Below are 23,380 nucleotides of genomic sequence, written 5' to 3'. Positions count from 1 at the left end.
TGGGGGGTTCACCATCTACTGAGGTCTGCTTGATGAAAAACAAGTCCTAAGACTGAACTTCAGGAACTAAGGAGGGATTTAAAAATTAAATGACTTGATTCAAGAAAAAATACAATGGTGACTTCTCAGTAGAGTTTTAAAAAATCCAATTAATTTTCATCAGAGTTGAATTTTGGACATGGAAAAAACTATAAAGAATAGTTTGGCGTTATTTTAATCGTTTGTTTTTGAAGTTGTTATTTAAAGACCTGAAGGCTTTTGGTCAATAGAAAAGTCAATAAATGCAGAATGCTCCATGCTGAAATCTCTTCCGTTCAGACAGCTTTCCAGTATGCTGTACTAATTTAGCTTCATTTAGACCTTTAAGTCAGTGCCATTATTTGCAAAAGGAATGGCATGAGCCAAAGGGAATTGACTGAAATATAGTTGTGCTGCTTTATTGTGCATTATTCTCCTGAATAACCCAAATTTGTTTTTCTCTTTGTAAATTATAAATGGGATGGTGACAAAGCCTTCTCCCATGCAGAGATTTCACCTCTGGAGACTTTGGAGAGTAGCGGAAATAGCACAAGAACATCAGTCCAGAGATCTGATTTTTTCTTTTTTCCCTACCTAACCCATCCTTTTCCTTACTTACAGTGTGTTCTTGGATGAGTCTTTATTTTGTTTGGGAACAAGATGGCCAAAGCATCTGTGACATCATAGGAGGCAGATAAAAACACCTTGAAATCTAGACATTTCCATATATTAAGAAGTAGTAGTGATTACATAAACTTCCCAATGATTCGTCTCACCTCTAGTTGACTTTGGAGGTCCAGATAGAAAATAAGATAAGCCAGGCTGATGCATCCTGTGCTGACTTGATTGTGGTGATAGCATCCCATCATGATGTCAACAGTCCTGGGACAAAGGTGACTTTGTCATTCTGATGCTGCATAGCTCTCCTCCTATGATTTCCCTGCCGCGAAACTACTAGTGTGCCATAATCAGTGTAAAAATGATGTTAATGCCAGAGTGGTTGCTTGTGAGCATAATGTCAATAATAAAACTGTTTTGTTTGAAAGTCGGGCTTCTGGTTGAATGCACTTCTACCATGAAGATCGTTTTCAGCATGTGGTGTCCATTAGTCAGTGTTGGAGTTGGGTTCACAGTTTAATGTGCTAACACTGCATCTGTTTCTACCCTGATGATAACACCTGGATCAGTTTAGAACTTATGGAGAAGTTTAAGATGTGGTGTCGTTAATTTCTAAAACAACTGTTGATCTTTGTATGTGTGAACTCCATGGTCTTTCACATTCCAGACCAATTCACTGCCATTCGAAAATGCTTATACCTGTGTGTGCTTTCAGAATGGGAAATAAGAAACATGTGCCTTCTCCTCTAGGAGCTTTATTTTCACTTAAATTGTGAGGGGTGACAATATTATTATCATTATTTTTCTTTGGTTTTGGGGATGGATAGAAAGATGCTTTTTTGTTATACTCTTGTAATTCAGATCAGATGTTTACCTACAATGAATACTTGGATGATTTTCCTTCCTACATGGTGCAAACTTTTGCATATACAGTGTCCCAGCCATTTATGATGCCATGAGTAAGTCGCTGATTCCTCTTGGGAGCCCTGACACGGACAGACATTAAAAACTAGAGAAAGGTGATTCTGTTTCTGGGCTTGCATGCCTTATCTTTGTGGCTGCCTAAAAGCAGAGGACCAGTTCACTAGAGCTTTGAAAAATGACTTTCCCCATTGACCTCCTGCCTTTTAAAGACAGCAGAGTTTGGAGTTCCTTTTTAAAGTGGTAAATGCCCTGGGAGAGTTGTAGTACAGTTTTATTCCCATTAGAAAGATTGAACTTCTCTCCAGGATGCCCTCAGAAAAGAAACCATTAGAAGACAGGACTGATAGAGCATTTGGGGTTGCCCCTTCTGTTACACTCCCTAAGGCAACTTTTAATGTTAGTTTTTCAGTGTCAAATCCATCTACTCTGAGTGAAGTGACCAGGATAGGATGCATGGCATTGCCATTTTCACAAGTTGATCAAAATTTTGATATTAAACTCGCTAAACTAGGGTCCTACCTGCTGGCTCAACAGGTTGAAACACAGTACTGTGAAGCTAGCCTTAGCCACTGCAGCACGAGTTCAAACCCTGGCCAGGAAGGAGATCCACATGGCGCGGCAGACCTCTCCTGACCCGCCCGCTGCTCCCCTCAGCAGTGTACTTTGTCGATCTGCCTGTTCTGCTCCCCACTCTGTCTCTGGTGAGTCCTCTTACTAACCCTGCACCTCTGGTCTGTACCCCAATTCTACATGCATAAACAAATGAATCTTTAAAAAAAAAACCTCTCAGAATTATAATCCAGCCCTTCACAGATCATATGCAATTTACTGCCCACCTACAGAGGGGTGGCTTATATAAAGAATGAGGACCCTTTTTTCTAATTAGCAAAGATATGAGGTTTAACATCCATTATCCTGCTTTTTAGAATTTGCAACCTTTGAAAAGTGTGTGTGTGTGTGTTCTAAGAAGCAGAGTACACATGTGAAAATGCTTGGAGGAATTCTTTTCATACTTTGCACACACCAAAAAAGGCCTTGCACAGATAAATAAAATAGTTTTAAGAGCACATTATAGTTTTTTTTTATTAAAATTGATGGTCTTTAGGCAAAAGAAATGTCCAACTTCAGCTTCTTTGGTGGTATATGGCTGTTGTGCCGTCAGTGAGGCTGCCTCCCAGAGTGTCCTAATTAGGCTGTGTACTCTGGCATAAAGCCTGCAGCTAACCCTTCTCTCTGTTATGCTTTTTGATTCTCTCACTTAACCTTGCTGTCATCCATCCTCCCAGATGAGTTAAACTGGTGAACATCATCCTTGTGCTCTTATTAGATCAGCTAATGGGCTTAACTTATGATTAATACAGTCACAATTTCCATGGGTGAGGAGGGGGAGAGAGGAACAGAGCTCTTGGAGGATATGATAAGAGAAAAGATAAATGACACCAGTAATCAAATGCTCCATGTAGCAGGATTGACCCACATTTCAGGGGAAAAGTGAAATTCTACAGAGTCATGGAAAGCAGGGAGGTAAACTTTAGTTGGGAGGGTCGTTTGTTAAATACCTACCATATCCGGAATTAACCTGGGCATCTTTATGTAATTGCTTCCAAGAAGAGCAGTGATCGATAACTTAGTCTCGTAGCTAGTAAGTTTAAGAGCAAGAATCTGAATCAAGAGTTGACTAAGCTGTGCATGCATGTTTGACACATAACATGGATTTAAGGAGTTGTTTCAATACAAGATGAATGAAGATTATTTTTTCACAGATTGGAGTCAGAAATTATCTGTTATGCTTAGATTCCTCTGGTTGAATATCATCGTCCATTCTTAAGCTTAGATTCTGCTTGTTCATTTCGTGCCCTGTGAATTTATTTAATTAGCGCGGTTGCTTGTATGGTAAGAAATGTTTCTCTCATTGGTGATGGTCAGGGTAAAGGAAATTCTGTTTCATCAAGGCTATGATGGTCAATGTGGAACAAAAACGATATTGTGGTGCTGGTTTTGGCTATTGCAGCCTTACTGAGGTTAGCAGATTCAGCAGCCTTAGATGAGAGTGCTAAAAAATAGACACTTTGCCTTTCCAACTATTCCAGTTTGAAAGTTTGGGGGTAAGCACAAAGGCAAAATATACTATGCCTAAGATTCTTTTAAAAAATACTGAGATATGAGTGCTAATAACTTTTTATTAGTTTCACATGTATAGCATCATGATTTGATATTTGTATCATGCTTATTAAAGGGCATGTTGGTACCTCATCATCTGTTCCTAAAATGAGATCTGAAGGAGCTGATTGCTTTTATTTAACATTGAGTTTGAGTTCTTGGAGTGCCTACCATGTGATTTCCTTAAAGGCTTACACAGCAAAGAATGTCAGGGCCTCCTGAAGTTTAATATATTTCTTGATTATTAAAGTTTGGTCAATGAATGACATCTATGTTAGAAAGTACTATGTATTGGAATGCCTATAAATTTTAATGGTGGCGTTAATATCTTTTTCTCTTATTCTTGGATGAAATATCTCTTGCCTTCTATGGCAAATTAGAGGGTTGCTGGTGGTTTGTGCACCAAATGTTTGGGTACTTTGTGTAAGCTCATCTGTGTTAGTTTTAAATTAGAGTGTTTTCCTCTTTGCCTCTCTGTTTTTCATCAGGGCTCATATATTCATATATCCAAAAAGACTGATTGAGCTGTGAGGCTGATTTTATTGTAAGGATGTCTGTGTATCCTGTCATCACAAGCAGCTCTGGTGAAATTTCCCATGTTGGGTGTGTGTGTTGCTGCAATATGTTCAGAGTCTGATCTCTCTCAGATGTATGTGTGTAACTATTTTACAACTGAAAAAGGATGCAGGCAGCAAAATTTCTGAATATGTTTTATATTATATTTTGTAATATAAAATTATAGGTTAGCTTTTGGCTTTCATAAAGCTGCCTTTTTCACCCATCACTAGAAGACAACTAACACCTTCCTTTGACTCACGATTTCCAAGACCCCTTAGTGTTAAAAGAAGACTTTCTTTTTGAAATCCAGAAATTAGAAGAATATGGTACCAAAGCAGTTTTATAGCTTTATTGAGTCTTGAGGGCAGATATATGGATTCCAGACAAAATGCAATAATAGACTAAGATTTTACTTTCAAATTGTCTTAGAAATGCTTCTCATTGGAGATTTATTGTACATGTGGAGGAACAGAGCTGCTTTGAAGGTTAAATGGAGTAGTTTGAGGAAGTGTTCAAGGTCTTTTTCTGCCTCTTATTAAGTGTGTGCTCTTTAACTAACTAACCCCTCCAGCTTCAGTTTCTTCTTTTATGGCATTATGCTGAGGATGACATGAGATAAGGTGTATATCTTTGTAAGTTTTGTCAGCCTCAGTGTGTGAAGCAGTACTAGTGATTTATTACCTGTGTTTAGTTAATGTGAAGGCCCCATGGGTTTGATCAGGAATTTTATTTCCCTCTGATACAGAACATGGAGAAATCCTGACAGAGCTAAGAATAAGATAACTCTTAAAACCCTATTTATGCTCACAAAGTAGTTCCTCAAGAGAGTTCCAGACACACATAATGGAGACATAGGACTTGTGTGTGAACCCTAGTTTCCCTGAAACTGTAAAGATTAAACAGGATAGAGAATGCAACTATCTTTGGTGGTTTTATAGTGTAGGAGAGTGAATTAAGGTGATAGGGCTGCTCAACAGATTAGGTGATTTAGACAATAGATTATTTTCTCATATTCCGGCAGGTATGGTTCCCCACGAGGCCTCTTCTCTTAGATTGTAGTCACCATCAACTTGTGTCCTGATCTTTTTTTTTTTTTTCTCTACCTGCAAGTGCCTGTGTCTTTGTGTGTCCAGAATCCTTCTGATAAGGATACCTGTTCATTTCATTATGGCCTACAGTCTGTTTTTAAAATTACTTACTTTGTAAAAGCCTTTTCTCCAAATCCAGTCACCTTCTGAAGTACTAGTGTTGTTAATGAGCACATCTGTGGGTTTGAGAAGGTCAAAATTTAGCCCATAACATAGGGAGAACAATAGATGAGGCAATGGGATTGGATTCCAATGTGGGCAGTTCTGATGTTACTGATGTGATTGTCTTGGGCAGGATTTCAAACTTCTCATGTCCATATGTGTCCATATATACTTACTCATTGGGTGGTGATAAGAATCCAAGACAATCATGAGCACGTTTTGTAAAATGTAAAAAAAAAAAAAAGTGTTAAGAATACAAGGGGCATTGTAACAGGAATATTGATGTAGAAAATTTACATAAGACAAAGCTTGGACAAACATTTAGAAAATTTACATAGACAAGACAAGGCTTGGACAAACATTTAGTTAAAAGAAACTTCTTGGTGATTCTTTTTGGCTGAAGGAAAGGCATGAACAAAGAAAGGTGAGTTGGTTAAGACTTCATTCAAGAAGACATCTGTGTAATACCCCAAACATCTGTGTAATGTGCATGAATGTCTTCTTGCTATCAATGCCTATTTCTGTTAGAAAGCATGTTAGTTTTAGTTTTTTTATTTAAAGGCCCCCCCCCCCCCTAATTTCATAATCTGGCAATGCTCACATGAGGACCCTTTTGTGAATTCAAAAGCAGTGGTTCAGGCAGAGGGGACTTTTCTGATATACCTTAGGTGAAGATTATGACCCGCCTCAAGGTTGTGAATTAGGTAATACTTGAGTGGTTGGAAAAATTATCCTGTACTCAGTGTATCTATTTTGCAATCTGTATAACACATTTGCACATGAAGGGAAGTGGTTTTTTTTTTTTTTTTTATATTTTTTTTTTAGCCATACCACTTTAATTGAAAAAAATTATAAAAGACAGCAATGGCTATATAAATTATCATACAGTCTTAATATGGATTGTTACATAGCCTTTATAATCATGCTATAGAAAAATAAAGCTTAGAAAAATTGCAAAATATAGCTAAACTAGGAAAATAGTTCAAGTGAGTTGTTTGCTTTTTTTTTTTTAAGGGAAATATGTGTTTGCTGAATAGTTAAAAGGATACATTGAAGCAAGTATTTTGACTGAAAGTGTCTATTCTCCTAGAGAAAAATGAACACCATATGATTTCACTCATGTGGTTTATAGAGATACCAAACAAATGAACTAATAAAGCAAAAATAAATTTTTAGACTATAAGAGCAAATTAGTGGTTACCAGTAGGGAAGAGAAAAGAGGAATAACTGGGTAAAAGGGGTCAATTATATGTAATAGATGGACTTTCAGTGGTGAACTTAATGGTCTGAAGCAGATAATGTTATGTTATAAAGCAGTGTTTCTTCAATAAAAAAGGGAGTAAATAAATGGTGATGGAATTTTGAAAGAGTTTTAAAAATGATTATATAGATTTATTTGTTCTGTTACCCTTTATAATATTGAAAAACAATAGAAACAAGAGAATAAATACAAAACTCAATAAAAATAAAAAATGGTACATTAGCAACACAAGACAAAAAAAGGTGTATTCTCAGTTTGCCCTACCTACTTATTTAGAATGGTTTTGGATAATCAAATCCTAAAGCATAAAGAGTACCTCTTCTTTTTTTCTGTAAAAACACTTAGAGTGAGACCAAAGTAGATATTCTTAGGATTACCGTGGCTATGCTTGTATTCTCTTTCTTGGACTCTAGTGTTCAATAATCCACTCATTTTTGAAAGGCTTGAACTCTGTGAAGTCTAGTCTGTTTATTTTTGGTCTTAAAAATAACCAAACATTTGTAATTTTTTAGATATGGAAATACAGAATTATCAGCACTACAGGATAACACCAATACTCAAGAGCTCATTGTTAGGGAAACAAACTAGGATATGTTAAAAGAGTTTTGAATCATATTTTTTATAGATCTATGGATTTATGACAACCTATGAAATGGACTTAAATTCACAAGCTATATGAAGTAGTATACTGACGTAGTTTATATACTTGAGTTTGCTTTGGGGAGTAAAAAAAAATCTTTATAATACTCTCTAGCGATTATTAATTTCAAGTCAGGAAAAATAGGAAAAGAGATTTTCACTAAGCTTTTGAGACTGACTCAATTTAGTATTGTGAAAATAAGATGAGGTGTTACAGAAATATTTTATATTAGGATGTAGAGAACAAAAATGTTTTATATGGTGCAAATTGCAGAGCAATGAAAACTATTTCATTGCTAGGGAGCTAATATTGAGGTAGAGGATTCTTTTAATAAGTGAAATTAACTACTAGGGATATGGTTTTGCTTTCATCTCACAAAATGCTTTTCAAATAAATATTTTGAAAAACACCTTTAGATAACTGAAGTTTTCATTTTAAATGATGAGATTCCTTTCAAATATAGCATTAGTTTCAGGATCACGTAAAAGTTTTGTCTTGACTACTTCCCACAGAAATTTTGAATGTGGCAGCTTTGATACATCTGAGGAATAATAAACATTTTAAAAAAACTTAGCCAAAGGTCCTTCTCTTTTTCTACACTCAGGAGAGAGTAAGCAAACGCTAGTCTTGCAATACAGAAGCTGCTGTCTTATCCAAGGAAGCTCTGTGAGACTAAATCCCAAAGGCTGCCTCTGCATTTCGTTCAGCCACTGCTGGGGCCACATTTAATCAGAAATTTGCTTTTTTATTTTTTGGGAGAAGGGGTACAGTAGGTGTGGGTTTTGGTTACTGTGTCAGATGTAGCTCACAAAACTCCTTTTTTCTTTATCAGAAAAGCGCCCAAAGTGATGGAAAAGAGGTCGCACTAAGAATAGTCCTTTAATGGCGACTTGAAGCAATCTTAGACTTATCTTTTCACAAAGCAAGCACTTCCTCTGGGACTTTGTCCCCTGGATGTCTGACAACAGGCTTTGTTATTTCCTTGGCTTCTTTTCATTTATTTATACGGTGAGAACTAAAAAATGACTTTTTAAGTGCCAGCTGCTTAGGTAGTAATCATCGCTGCCATTGACGGTGTTCAGTTTCGTAGGGGGAGATCAAAATGGAATCAAGAAACCTTAGTAAAATTTTATAGGAGTAGTGATACAGTCTCAGTTAAAGTTTAGTACTTTTCATTTCTACTGGAACATAGAAACCTAACGTTTCCCCCAACATTTCCAACACTGTACACTGAAATTGACTTGGATAACCTTGAGGTCTTTTATGAATCTGAAACACATTGCTTATCCCCACATTAAGACAGGCTCTAGATGTTAGAGTATTTCTTTCATTCTCCTAACCCATAGCCAAGTATTTGCATATTAACAGAACTTTCTAAATATAATGGCTTATCCCCAAAGAGGAACTCTAATGAAGGGATTATAGGTTAAGTGGCAAATGAGTGCCAAAGACATTTGGGTAAGCCAATTAACCTGACGGCTTTTCACAGTTAATTATCACTGAGTGAGCAGAGGTTAGTGTCCAGAGTGAGTGAACTGTTTCTTGATGAATGTGATAATTCCCTATATACTTAAAACTAGGTTGAAATTTTCTACAAGATGAATGCAACTTATCATACCAGTCATTTCTAATTAAATGGAGTTCATCAAATACATATTGAGTGCCTACTCTATTCTAGACTCCAAAAGATAAATAGGGTGCTTTTTCTATTTCTTAGGAGATTGAAAGTAAGGCGAGAAATTAAATTCTTATAAGAGAATAGCCAATTCATACCCCGAGGACAAATGGGGAGAATAATGTCCATCCAGATCCCTCCCCATCCTATGATAGACGATAGTATCAAACAGAGTGATGCCTGTTCTTCCTGCCACTTCATCCCTCACACTTCATTCCTGCAAAATTAACATGCTATGTTTTTTCATATTCCAAGCCTACCATCATCTTTCCTGACTCATGGTCTTTACAAATATTGATGTTGCCATCAGCTTGGCAACAAACCCACAACTCCTTTTCTCACTGGTTGAATTCCTCCCATGCATGTGGTGTGCTTTCTTCCAGGAAGCTGTTGACTCTCTAAGACTGTTAGGAGTCTGTTCTGTGTTCTTCTATGGTGACTGGGATTTCATGTTAGAATTTTTATCATACTGCACTGCAATAAGTCTGCATACTTATTTGTCTCCCCTACGAGTTGGAATATTTCTCAAAGTCAGAAAATCTATTTTGCTCACAATCTTACCTGTAGTGCCCTTGACAGGATCTTGCCTATTACTAAATGAATTAATAAGGTGACTGAATAATTTCCTTAAATCAGAATTAATCCATTTTATTGGGCAATGATTTTTCAATAGGGATGGAAAGGGGTATATGAATATCATTTTCAGAGCATACATTTCCTCCTACTCCTTCTGAAATGTCTTCCCTATATCATCCCATTTGCGATCCCCTATAACTGTGGTAAGAAGTCGGCGTTATTAATGGAAAGGTGTCACTGCTCAGTGTCAAGCATATTCACATCAGTAACTAGGTGACGAGGAAAGACTTTGTGGTAATCATGGACTCACAAACAAGTGTCGGGAATTGAAGCATACTTAGAGAGAGATAACTTGCTTGGGAATAGCAGTCCCAGCAGACGAAGGGGAGAAACGGATTGAACAATGGCCTAGCTGTGGGGAAGTTTGGCTCACATTGGGCTGATTATGGGGCAGTAATGGGAGATTGGCCTAGGAGTCATAATGGGGACAGCTGTGAGTGCAGGAATGTGAAGGGCATTTATTATGGTAAGAAATAGAGCACGATGAGATATTTTTGTGGAGCAGAATAGTGTGTTAGAATTGTATTTCAGGTAGTTTATCCACGGCATGTGTAATGGATCAAAGTGTGAATAAAAGCAGACAGGGATAGCTATTTAGTTCAGTTTAACAAATATCTATCATGTGCTTAATATGTGTTGGATACTGGGAGGAAACAATTCCTTCCCCGAGGGGACTTGGAGCCTAATCAAGGGAAGAGAAAAATGAACAGGCAATTTTAGTAAGCAGTGAAGGTAGGAAATAATGAAAACCTGAAGGAGGTAGTAGAAGAGGAAAGCTAGAGGCAGAGACAAGGCAACTTGGGAGTTGAATTTTCTCTAAGGTCCTGAACAGCGTTAAAATGTCTGGAATCGCTTTAAAATAGATGGGAGCCCAGAGAGGAGGCTGCATGCAGACTTCCATGTCAGTTATAGAAGAATGATGGTACTTAATTAGGGGGTTATATGAGAAAGGAGATGGTGTGTGAGGAAAATTATTTGGATTCCGATTTATTAAGCTTACAATACTAAAAGGGCAGCGAACAGTATTACTTGATAATTACATAGTGCAGTGTTATCTAGCAGTCTTGCTTGCAGATGTCAGAAAAACACTCTAAACCGGCTTATGAGTAAGTGGCATTTATTGGCTTATTTAAAAATATTAACTTCAGGCGTAATGGGATCCAGCTGTACTAGGAATTGCCCATCTCCTTAATCTGGGTTGATCTGCATTCTTGTTTTGGCTTCATTCTGAGGCAGTTTCCATCTTCAGGGAATCCTCTAACTGCCTTAGGAGGTCAAGTCATTCTCCAGAGAAGACGTCCTTTCCTACTAGATTATTAGGGCTCTACTGATGCTGGTTGTTCTGGCCTGCCACTCAGTCACTTGCTGGGCCAGTGTTGAGGCTGAGAGGATGTAGTAGACTAATTGGCTATATCATACAATGACCTTTAAGCAGGAATTGAGAGCAGCTTCATCCTATCCTCAGGGATGGAGCATGGATGTGGCTGTTCTCAAAAGGAAAAAAATTGGGCATATTATTTATAAGGTTCCCCCAAACCAACAAGGGTCCATGATACAGGCTATGTAATGTTTCCATTATAATCATTTGATCTTCAGAGCAACAGTTTTGAAAAGTGTTATTCTCCCAGCCTGGGCAAGGCAGCTGGGAGAGGCCGATGGCCAAAGATAACACCTGGTGTGACTCCCCAACTCAGGATCTTGCCTCTTTCTTCTGATCACATGTGGCTATCACAGGGGCAGTTAGACCTGTGAGCCGCTCCAGGTGGTAGGTATAGATAGCAAAAGCATCTCTTAAGCTGCAGGTTTTGGAGAAAGTGATCCCAGAGGACCATAGTTTGGAAAGAAAGAAGGTTCGAGGGAAGAACCAGGAGAGAACTATCTTGGAGGACAAATGTGAAAAATAATGCTAGCTGATGAGAGTTGCAGAGAGATAGTTAAATAGGCGAATGAGAAAAGTGTTAAAGACCAAAGGTAAGACAACATATTTATGAACTTGTTCTGAGAATGTTAGTAAAGCTTAAAGGAATTTTAAGTGTAATACTCAGGTCCATGAGCTATAGATCTTAAAGGCACTGTGAACAGATACAAGCCGCAGCGTGTTTGTTTTGCTGACGAGAATTTGTTGGTGTGACGGTTGTAATACTGCTCAGTGTGACACTAACAGCCCCAGCATGTGCTACATTTCATAAGAGCCAGAGACATTCTGTTACAGCTAACAATATACTTTTGGTTCACTAACTCATTTACTCCACATCCTTACCAGGTAAGAGGAGCAGTTCTTATCTCTCTTTCGTAGATGAGAAAACTGAGGCACAGAGAAGTAGGCTCTTGTGTGTCACAGCCTCCATTTAACAGTTTTTTTTTTTTATTTTTTAGAGATATCCACCCACACACACACCATCCGTATCACTCCCCCTACCCTTCCTACCAGCCCCCTTCCCTCGGACTCTCCTAACTCGGTCCAGGGGTCAGTGTCCACCAGCTTATTCTGGCTGTTTATCTGCTTTCTCCCTTTATGTGGCACATATAGGTGAACAAATATGTATCTGTTTCCATCTTTCTGATTTTGCTTTGTGTTGTCTCCTAGAGGAGCTCCCACCATTTTGCTGCCGCTGGAAAATCTCCTCTTCCCTTACACCTGAATCATAATCCACTGTGTTTGTGTGTGTGTGAGTGTGTATAGTCATAATTTAATCCATATTTTCATTATTTAATCACCTCTCAGTGGACACTTAGTTACCTTGCCTATCTGTATATCTCCTTTGGAAAATTGTCTATTCAGATCATCTGTCCATTTTTTTAGTGGGTTGTTTGTGTTAATAGGTTTTGTTGTTGTTGTTGGTGAATTGTATGAGTTCTTTACAAACCTTGAATAGTAACCATTTTCATGTTTATGATGTGCAAATACCTTCTCCCATTCACTGGGCTTTTTGTTCTGCTTGTATATATATTTTTCACACTATGAAAAGCTTTTTGAGTTAGTTGCAGTTTTTTGTTTGTTTTAATTTTCGTTTCCCTTACTGTTGAGTCCACAGAGGCAATTCTGGCATTGAAGTCATGGAATATATCCCCTGCTTTCAGCTATGTAGTTCATGTTTTCTGTAGGGTAAGTGAGTTGGTCAAACTTTTACACCACTACTGTCTGTGGCTCTTATCTGCGGCCTTGATTGTGCTAATGCTGGAGGAGTGTGGAAATGTGGGCTTGGGCTACATGTGCCTGATTGTGGTCACCTGGGTATGCTGTGGGCATGTGTGTAGGTGCACCTGGGCCAGGAAGCTGAGGTATAGGGGTGGTATCACACAGAGATGGCCGTGGTAGAGAACAGCCAGGAGAGGAACAGTGACTGGGAAGAGAAAGCCCTAAGAGAAAAGAGTAAAGACTTGCTGTGGGCCGGGAGGCCTGTCAGCAGCTCCCTTCCTCTTCAGCCAGCCTGGGGCTTGCCCCACAAAAATTGATGTAGAATGAGCATTAAAGGACCCTCCCTGGTGGCACAGCAGGTTAAAGCACAGCACTGTTAGCTGGCTGCAGCCACCTCAGACCTGAGTTCTAGCCCCAGCCAGGGAGCTGACCCACATGGCGTAGCAGACCTCGCCTATCTCTCCCACACTCCCCTCGGCAGTGTATTTCTGTGCATCTGCCTGTTCTGCTCCCCACACTGTCGCTGGTGGATTCCCTCACCACCCCTGTACCTCTGGCCTGAACCCCACTTCTGTATGCAAAAATAAATCTTTTTTTCTTTCTTTCTTTTTTTTTTAAAGAGCCTGAAAAAGCTACTGAGGGCTCCAGGAAGCTCTTTTGCCCATCTGCCCAAATCAGTAGAGAACCTGCCCTGCACTGTGCTTACTGACACAACAGTTTCAACACATTCTGGACTATAGTCCAGTTCAATCTAGAGTCAGTTTTCCTAACCACTGCATTGCAATGCCTTTCTGAGGCAGAAAGGCATGCTTGGGTGGTTTGTAAGCAGGGCAGGTTAACAAAGACCATTCTCTTTCCTCTCTAGCAGAACAAATTTTAACCCATCATAAATACACACCCACACATACATATATACACATATATACATATATGTACGTGTGTGTGTGTATAGATATTTAAGGTTTGGCCTTTCTTTACTTTTCTGTAGAACAATTGAAAATACTTCACAAAGACCAGGCCTTTTGATGTTTGATGAATCTAAGCATCATTCTTGCTCAGAAGGGTGAATAGGCATCATTTATGTGGATGCTTGTAACTGAAAAGGTCAACAGACAGAAAAAATAGTTGTGAGAGAAGCACACATAAGGACAGTTGGATGGCAGCGTCATATCATTCATCAGTTTTACAATAGCCCTGGCTTTTGTCAACATTTCCTAAAGGAAAAATCATAAGGCAGCAAAAACAAAGAGCCACAAATGAACAAAACTGGAAACAGGTTAAGACCTCCTGGAAGACTTGCAAGACTGGATCTTTTTACTTCAAAAGACAGTCTCTCAATCAGGTGTTCTCTGGAGAATTCTGCCTGCAGTGACTCTTTTTTCACATCTGCTGCTCCAATTTTCTTCACCTTTCCAAGAGTGGAAAATTTCCTAATTTCTTAATGTCTTTCTGAATTTTTAATACCAACTCACAGAAGTAAGCCCAGAAATTATGTCAGCTTGAAATTTTGTTTTCACATTTTTCATTAGCTGGGAAATGGGAGGAAAGGTTTTACTACAGATATATCCATCTTGGACTTGTAAAAACTTGCAAGTCGATGAAAACCTATTATGCTTAGTGTTGAACAACTAACTTTATTAATCATTTTGCTGGCAGATTATTTAGATTCTATTAAAGCCCTTTGGTTGATGTCTTCCTTAATATGTGAAGGATGTGTAATGTGTCCCTTATCATTGACTTTTATGTGTGACATGACTTACTGCTAAAACCCAGCAGTTTAGTATTATTTCATGTTCTTTTGCCATACTGTTCATCGGTTAAATAAAAACCTGCCTAAGCAGGTAACACCTGTCAGAGAATTTTTATATTCCAAAGTTTTTCTTTGTATAATATGTTTTTCACAGGGGTGAGATATTCTCTTGGGCTTCTACTTTTGTCTTATTAACACTTTCTGTCCTTTATGTTTTTCCTACATTGTTAACTTAGGGGTGTTCCTCATCAATTTTTTCTCCCCATAGACAAATTATGAGATTTGTTAGTTTTATTCTTTGTTTTGAAACCTTTGCTTTGTGAGCATGAGCCTTATAACTTGTGAGTTCCTGTAGATTACTAAGTTTATTGCTATAAATATAAGAAATTCTGGCAGCATTGAATAGATTTACTTTTTCCCCTCCAAAAATCCTTTCAGCATTGATAAACTGAGCTAATAGCATGGGAAAAACTGGGCTTGGGGAAGTTGTTCTCTATCCTTTATGGGGCTGCCACAAAAGAGTGAAGTATTGCCCTACACAAATTGTGCTTTCCAGTTTTTCTCACTGTATTAGCAAGTACTTGTCCCAGAATGCTTTGCTATTGAGCTTTCCACTGCTCTGATTTTGATAATGTGAGAGTTTCTGCTTTCATCTTAGAGAAAGTCACATCAATGTCGTGGTTAATGTTTACTAGAGGCCAGTTGGGTTTTCATTATGAATTGTTTGAAATCAGTTCTTTCTGACAATACTGTTTGGCAGTTTTTCATATTTCTTTAAAATTTTAATTATAACCCATCAAATCTCGAGCAATTATTTCTGGGTTCGGCTCTTGATGAATGTCATAGCAGGGTGTTTTAATTTAATGAATCCAAAATAACATCTGTTTCTAATATTTTAAAAGCCAATTTATATGGAAATTCATTTAATACACAGTCAATACACGGAGACTTGTAAAAATCAAAATCAAATGGAAAATCAAATCACTGATATATAGGAGGTCTTCTGTTAACAAAGAATTTCACTTATTACTAGGTTCAGCTGCCTCCAACACTCAAAATATCACAGTTTCAACAAGACAGCAATTTATTTCTCATGTTCATAAATGGGGATTTAGTTAGCCCAGGGCTGGTATGTTCCACTGTGACAGGGACTCATTTCCTTCAGTTTTACTACTCTGCTCTTTTTGGGCATCACTTTTTCATTCCTAAGAACACACTGTGGGCCAAGATAGCTGTTGGAATACCAACACCTATACCACCCTAGCTTCAGTGGGAAGGAGGTAGGGGTAGAAGAGAAGATGCTAAACTTTATCATGTTAAGTGCACTTTCTGAAGTAGTACATGGCATTTTGCTTGAGTTCCACTGACCAAAAATTAGTCACATGATTTAGTATCAATGAAAGAAAGGAAATGCAGTCATTTTCTCCAAAGGCCAAATATACAGAGAAGAACGAAAGGTATTTATGACTATGGGCAAACTGTCAAATAGATATTGGGAAACAACTAATTTTCCCTGCCACATTGGTTTTTAAGACATTATTTTAAAAGATCTTCTGCCTTTTTACTGATCATCTGTAGAGCTCAACTAGTTAGCACAACTAGATTACTATATGAAAAGACTAACATGGTTTTCAGCACAGAGTAGAAATCATCAACCATCCATCAGTCTGTTTTAATTCTAACTTCCAACTACAGTTAATTTTGTATGTTGTGAGTCAAGCTGACTTTAATAAGGGAGTTTTTGTGGATCATACTTCAGTCTTTGTAGAACAACAATAGCAGCTAACAAGGCTGAGATGTCATTTGCACTAGGTCTCTGGAACATTCATGTATTTGCAAGGCAGTGTTTTCTGCATCTCGCCATATAGGAGATAAATGAACAATTACGAGTGTTTGTTAAATGATTTCTATCCAAGGTAAAACTATTATCATTGCAGAAACCTAAGCTCAGACAGGTTAATTGGGAAGCAAATTGGAGAAGCAGTTGAAAACCAGCCTTGCCCAAATCATTTAATCCCAATTGGGAAACTAACTGCTACTTCCAACGACTGTGTCGCTTTAAATGGGAGTTTTTAATCTGTTTGCATCTCTGCTACATTTTCTTGTTTTTGAAGACACTCAGTAGATTACAGAGCTGGGGCTCAGGAATATTTCCTTCCTTGATTTTTTGGTAATCATATGTAAATTTCCTTTGTTCAAGTCTCCTTACAGTGGAAGCAAAACTGGGGAATTGTAGGGGCCAGTCTTTCATTCCATGTTATGATACACAATGTCTAGACCCCCTTAAAGCTCTTGCATCAGACTAAAAAGCAAGAGATGTCTAGTTTCAGAATTGGTGCCTTCAGACACTATTCCTATTTCCTTTATTTAACCCATGATGGGCATTTTCGGGGTCCTGTAACCATAGAACTAGATGCATTAGGGATGCAAAAGACTCAAGGTGCCACCCAGTTTGCTGGAAGGTGGCACAGAGCGGGCAGTTCTCCAGACTTAGTTATTTACATACCATTTCAAAATGTGTACTGTGTTCATCTATAACATTACTGTTGATTTCTTAATATTGTGTTTACATTGATTTTTAAACTTTTAAAAGCTTTGTTCTGAGCAAACAGCTCTAAAATCTAGCTCTGATGTGATAAATTAAATTTCCTTTCAAATACACCTGAAAATATAACCACTAAAATGTTGACAAGGTCTGTGTGCCTTGTCACATACACCCTGAGTATTGTGGACCATAGTTTGAGAAGGCCAACATAGGGGAAAGATTATGGGCCATGGAAATGCTTCTGTTTCTACCTTTTGTGCCTTTGGAACTGTTATAAATTCCAGATATTCATGAGTAATGCATTAATCAATAGATGATTCAGGCATGCAAGCCTGTAACTATCAATTCTCAAAAGCAGGAGACATGAAATGCCATAAATGATTGCTATAGATGTCACTAAGGCCTGTGAGAGGTCAGCAAGGGGAGAGGCTGATGTTTACCAGGATGAAGGGGGGAGGCAGATATATATTTTTAATCAAAGTAATAAATGCACTTAATCTTAAATTGCCAAGCCCATGGAAAACCAGTGATCTTCTCACTCCCCTTAATCAGTTTCTTTGTACAAAACAGTGGCTTTTTATTCTTTTGCTGTTCCCACTGGCATTTCCATCCATCCATATGTGTGTGTGTGTGTGTGTGTGTGTGTGCATATGTGTATACATACATATGCAAATATATTTGTTACTTTATTAATGATGTATCATTGTTTTTTGTCATCTGTTTTTTCACAGTATAGATTTTCTCAAGGACAGAAATATTTGGATAGGAATAGTGCCATTCTCTTCCACCCTTCCAGCCCTCTAAACCCTTGCTACTCAAAGTATAGTCCAAGGACCAGAAGTGTTACTATTAACTGGGAGTTTCCAGCAATATGGAATTTCCTTCCCACATCTACTGAGTGAGAACCAGCATTTTAACAAGATCACCAGGTGTTTTGTTCATGATTGAGGCTAAAGATATGCTGCCTAAAATTTATTTCTAGTAGAAAGCGACTGCTTAATATCCTCCGGGACTGTGCTTCTTTTAAATGTAGATTATTAGTCCTCATCTCTACCTGGGATCTGGAATCTGAATTTTCAGCCAGTTGAGCAAATGAGTTTTGGTGCAGGTATTTGCCAACTTGTGTTATGGCTGAAGTCACTGATAGAAACTGCATTTATTCTTCAAAGGTTTTTGCATTCAAACGAGGAAATCTTTTGAAGAAAATAACTACAACCCTACTTGTGGTGTTAGTAAGCATTAGGAAGAGGATTTGAATTCACTCTATGAGTAAATTCCTCTTTAAGGCTCATTTGCCTTACTCCTGCATACCTGAAATCCCATCATAAAGTCACGCGATGAAGCTTCTGAGGAAGGCAGTGACTTAACAATGCCATGTATTTTATTGCCTTTCAGTATTTTACATTTGATTCTTTTAAAATATTTTGTCTTTTAGCCGTGCTATCAAGACCAATCAGGACCTCCTCCCAGAAACTCCATGGACACATATCTTCTACAATGATTTCTGGGGGACTCTTCTAACCCACAGTGGCAGCCACAAGTCCTACCGGCCACTCTGCACGCTTTCTTTTCGCCTGAACCACGCCATCGGAGGGCTGAATCCCTGGAGCTACCACCTTGTCAATGTCCTGTTGCATGCGGCCGTTACCGGTCTCTTCACCAGCTTCTCCAAGATACTGCTTGGGGACGGATACTGGACCTTCATGGCTGGCTTGATGTTTGCCTCTCACCCCATTCACACTGAGGCAGTGGCAGGAATTGTGGGACGGGCTGATGTTGGAGCCAGTCTCTTCTTTCTCCTGTCCTTGCTCTGCTACATTAAACACTGTTCTACAAGAGGCTACTCAGCCAGGACCTGGGGCTGGTTCCTGGGGACCGGACTGTGTGCAGGATGCAGCATGTTGTGGAAGGAACAAGGAGTGACTGTTCTCGCAGTTTCTGCAGTTTATGATGTCTTTGTCTTTCACAGGCTGAAAATGAAACAGATCTTGCCTACCATTTACAAAGTAAGTGATTGTCGGTGCTCCAGCATTGGATTACTGAGTAATCTTCTTGCTTGGTCCTTTTTCACCATTTAAAAAGCAAATTTGTTCCTGTTCAAAGAGAATTTAAAATAAGTTTCTTTTGATGTTTGGTAAGTGGAAGTGTCCTTTCTGACCTTTTGACCTGGGGTTTCTGTAGCATATTGTTTTATTTCTCAGATTTCTTAACTCAGTTTCATGACTCCAAAGGTCATGGAAGAACAATTTGGCCTTGTAAAGAAAATGCATCTTTATTGTTACTTTATAGCCATTCTTTATTTTCAATTGAAATTCTCCCCCAGCCAATAAATTGCCTATTATGTATATTTATAAAAATAGCATAGCAAATGATAGAGCTGATGCTAGACTTGGGAGAGGGCAAGTCTTTTGCTGCTCACTAATATTACTTTTCCTGACTTGACTTTGGAACTCCACTCTTCTCTGTAGTGCACTGGTAACTCTGGGAACTCAAATTCTTAAACAATGAATCAGTATTCACCTTTTCTTTGTTGTTGTGGATAAGAATAGAAGAATCAAAACAGAAGGTACTTATCATAAGTTTGCCCTGAGGCCAATGAAGACCTTTGCCTCAGGGCTTAGTATTTGTTCTTCTGGATTCCCTTAGAGGTTTCAAATGCAATGTTGAAAGTCTCAGAAGCATTTTTTTTTTTTTTCAGTTCCCATATACTTTTATAACACTGAGTGGTTTTCTGGTGTTACAGGGAGACTTTGAGAGGAAAAGAACATATGGAACTTTCTGCTCATCTCCCATCCTCTTTCTTTCATAATACACTCACCAATAGTTATGTGTAAAGACTGTATTTGGCCAAGACTTGCATCCCTCAGCTCTCCTTTCATTTTGAACATAGACATGAGCAATTATGACTTGATAGTAACCCTGAGAAAATGATCAAGTTTTCTAGTTTTTGAATACTACCCATCTCCAAAGTCTTGTCAGTTTTACTTAAAATAAACTTGAGAAAGTAAAGGAAAATTTGAGGGAAGTAGAGACAAAAACTTATTTTTTTTAATATTTATTTATTTGTGCACACAAAACTGGAGTACAGGCCAGAGGTACAGGGACCATGAGAGGATTCACCAGAGACAGAGTGGGGAGCAGACCAGGCAGACTGATGAAGTACACTGCTGAAGGGAGGAGACAGTGGGCCAGGAGAAGTCTGCCACACCATGTGGGTCACCTCCAGGGCTGGGATTGAACTCATGCTGAAGTAGCTTTAGCTTTTTAGTGCTGTGCTTTAACCCGCTGCGCCAGCAGGGAAGGCCTGAGACAAAAACTTTTTTAATGATTTTTTTTTTCACTTAGTAATTACTGCTGAATTTCTGTTTTTCAGGGAGCATTATCTTTACTGAAACTAAAGTGTCTAGTGCTAGATAAAGTTCTTTTGTGATTTCAACTATAGGCTGAAATGTCTAAAGAAATATCTGATTAAGGTTTGATGCATGAAAACAACATATGGCTTAAAAGTCAAACTCTTAATTTCAAATCAATTTTAATTACTCTTTCTAGGAGACTTAGGGGAGAATAATCTTTTTCTCTTATCCTTTTGAACCATGTTGTCAACACTAGGAATCTTTCTTTTACTTAAAACACAAATAGAATAAATAGAAATCACGGTCTGTGTGCTGTGGTTGTTGAGAGATTTGAGGATTCAGACTGGGCATTTCAAGACCATGTTTTGTAAGCCTGTGATATGTTATGCTTTCTTATACAGAATTTTCATTTTATTTTCTCATGGCTAGGAAATTATCTTGATATGTTAACTCAGGTCTTGATTTTAGTGAAGTTCTCTTCAGAGAGATTATTGGCTTTCTAAGCACATATTAAAGGACAGGGTTGTATACAAAACTCCTTATTATAAATGTTTTATATAGTATTTGGGAGATCTTATTATAGACAGATTTCTTTGCTTACCTGAAATTTAACTGAATGTAATGTGTTTTATCTGGATCATTACTTATGCAGCTGCCAATTTGGTATATGAAAAATGCCAGTAGCAGAGGAACCCCTAAGAGTAGAAAGTGTGAAGTACCCCATGCAATGGGAAAGGACTTGATATTTTGAAGGTTCAGTATCCTGAGAAGTTTCCAAGTGGAAACTTGCCCAGACTCTCTGGCAAACACCCCTTGCAGAGCCAGACAAGGGTTTTAATGAGTGGCAGCAAAACCCTTAGTTCTTTCTCAACTTGGAGCTTTCTTTCAGTGTCAGGTTTTGGGCCAGTGAGCTTAATGAGGACAGTGGGATAACAGATTTTATAAATGTGTAAGGAACCAGAGAGGCCATCTGTGCTAGTCCCCTGATTTTGGGCTGAGGTGCAGAGAACCAGAGTTGAAGGTCACCCAGGAAATGGTAGACTTGTTAGGACTGGAACACCTATTTGTGTCTGTCTGGTGATCTTTTTACCACATTGTGAAGGTGTGAAGATGAATAAACAGATGTAAAGTTAGATGGCTGGGGTGGGGGAGAGGGAATTTTCCCTTCTTGCCTTATAGGTTCTTTGGCTGGTATAGTAAGTACATTGACATGTGGCATTGACGAGGAAAGAAAAAAAAAATAAGAAACTAAATATACCTGTGGGAAATGGAAGCTGTCAAACTTAAGGATAAGTCAAACAATTGAGACTTATTTACCATGCTGAGTTAAGGACCAGAATAGGAACTTGGGACTTCAGAGGGAAGGAGGGCAATTCATAGATGATAAGAAGAGTAGATATTTGGTAATCAGGATGGTAAGTCTTTAAGGTAAAAGGTTTTCTCTGGTGGCCCTCCCTGGTGGCACAGCGGGTTAAAGCACAGCACTGAGAATCTAAAGCTGCTTCCTCATGAGTTCGATTCCCGCCTGCCCTGGAGGTGACCACATGGCGTGGCAGACCTCTCCTGACCCGCCCGCTGCTCCCCTCAGCAGTGTACTTTGTCAATCTGCCTGTTCTGTTCCCCACTCTGTCTCTGGTGAGGCCTCTTATCACCCCTGAGCCTCTAGCCTGTACCTCAGTTCTGTATGCATAAATAAATAAATCTTAAAAAAAAAAATTCTTTAAAAAAAAAAAAGGTTTTCTCTGGCAATAGCTCTCTTTCCTTGCTAGATTACCCACCTGAATTACTTTAGGAATTTAATGCAGAGGTAAGAGCTTTTCTTGAATCTTCTGCTTCTTCCTTGTCTTCCACTCTAACTCACATGCCAAAGTGACACATATTGGGGTGGCATATTCTACCAAAGTAGATACAGTAGAAAATCATATAGAATGGGATCTTAACTCACACTGAGTAACTTGAGCTATTTGAGTGACTTGGTTCTTTTTCCTGACAAAGGAGACAGTAACTGTTTTCACCTAGGAATTTAGTGAAGCGTGTATGAAACTGGTGGTTGGTAATTATGTGCTGGATGCACATATTTGAAAGGCAACTCATTCATATTAGTTAAAGGGAAAGAAAAAATATTGATAAAGTTTGAAATTCTTTATCGTAAGAAAAGGAGGCTTAAAGATAAACTTACAGTAGTGTTTGAATATGTGGTTGGAAAACAAATAAATTAGGAAACAACTTACACTGAAACAGGCATATTTAAGCACAGACTTTCATATAGAATCCCATGACCGTGGCACTTGTAAACACTGGCATAGTTTACATATGGAAGTTATAGAATATTCTATATTCTGCCTTTAAAATACATAGATTTTTTTATGCCTGGGGAGAGTTAGGGAAGGCTCTGAAGAAAGTGGATTAAAAAGACTTTTTAAACTTGAAAGAATAATCATCTTAAATATCTTACCAATTACCTCTGCATCATAGTTATTGTGGTTTGCCAGATGAAATAAACTCCCTTTCCTATAAAACATAACATATATAAACAGAAAACTCTAGAGCACAAATGTTTATTATGCAAGTTAGAGAACAAGTCAAATACTCAAAAATCTCAAAATGGTAGACCTTTTAAAACTGGAAATTATTAGGTACGGGGCAAGGCTCTTCATTTTTTTTCCTGTAACTTCCATCATGTCCTGACCCCAAACCCAAATGTGTATGAGAACCAGGCCTAAAGGACTGGAGTGACACAGCCATTGTCCCACTGCTGCACCCCCCTATTGCAGTAGGGAGATACCGAGTGTTTTTGATGACTGTCCGAAATGAGTAAGTACCTGGTACATAATAGTTATTCTATGTAGTATT

General features: G+C 38.3%; 1 protein-coding gene across 2 annotated transcripts in view; it reads left to right on the top strand.

Moving 5' to 3' along the window:
- TMTC2 (transmembrane and tetratricopeptide repeat containing 2) overlaps nt 1–23,380 on the top strand; it is a 355,937-nt gene that overhangs the window by 129,976 nt on the left and 202,581 nt on the right. For both annotated transcript variants that reach the window (XM_004675843.2, XM_012735302.1), the window contains exon 2: nt 18,610–19,180. In XM_004675843.2, coding sequence (XP_004675900.1) covers nt 18,610–19,180 — 571 coding nt within the window. The remainder of the gene's footprint in view (nt 1–18,609; nt 19,181–23,380) is intronic.

The sequence above is a fragment of the Condylura cristata genome, unplaced genomic scaffold (genome assembly GCF_000260355.1).
Source record: "Condylura cristata isolate star-nosed mole 26May11 unplaced genomic scaffold, ConCri1.0 scaffold00004, whole genome shotgun sequence".
In the NCBI taxonomy this organism is placed as follows: Eukaryota; Metazoa; Chordata; class Mammalia; order Eulipotyphla; family Talpidae; genus Condylura; species Condylura cristata.
The sequence above is the reverse complement of the archived record's forward strand: the minus strand, read 5'-3'. Positions and strand labels throughout refer to the sequence as shown.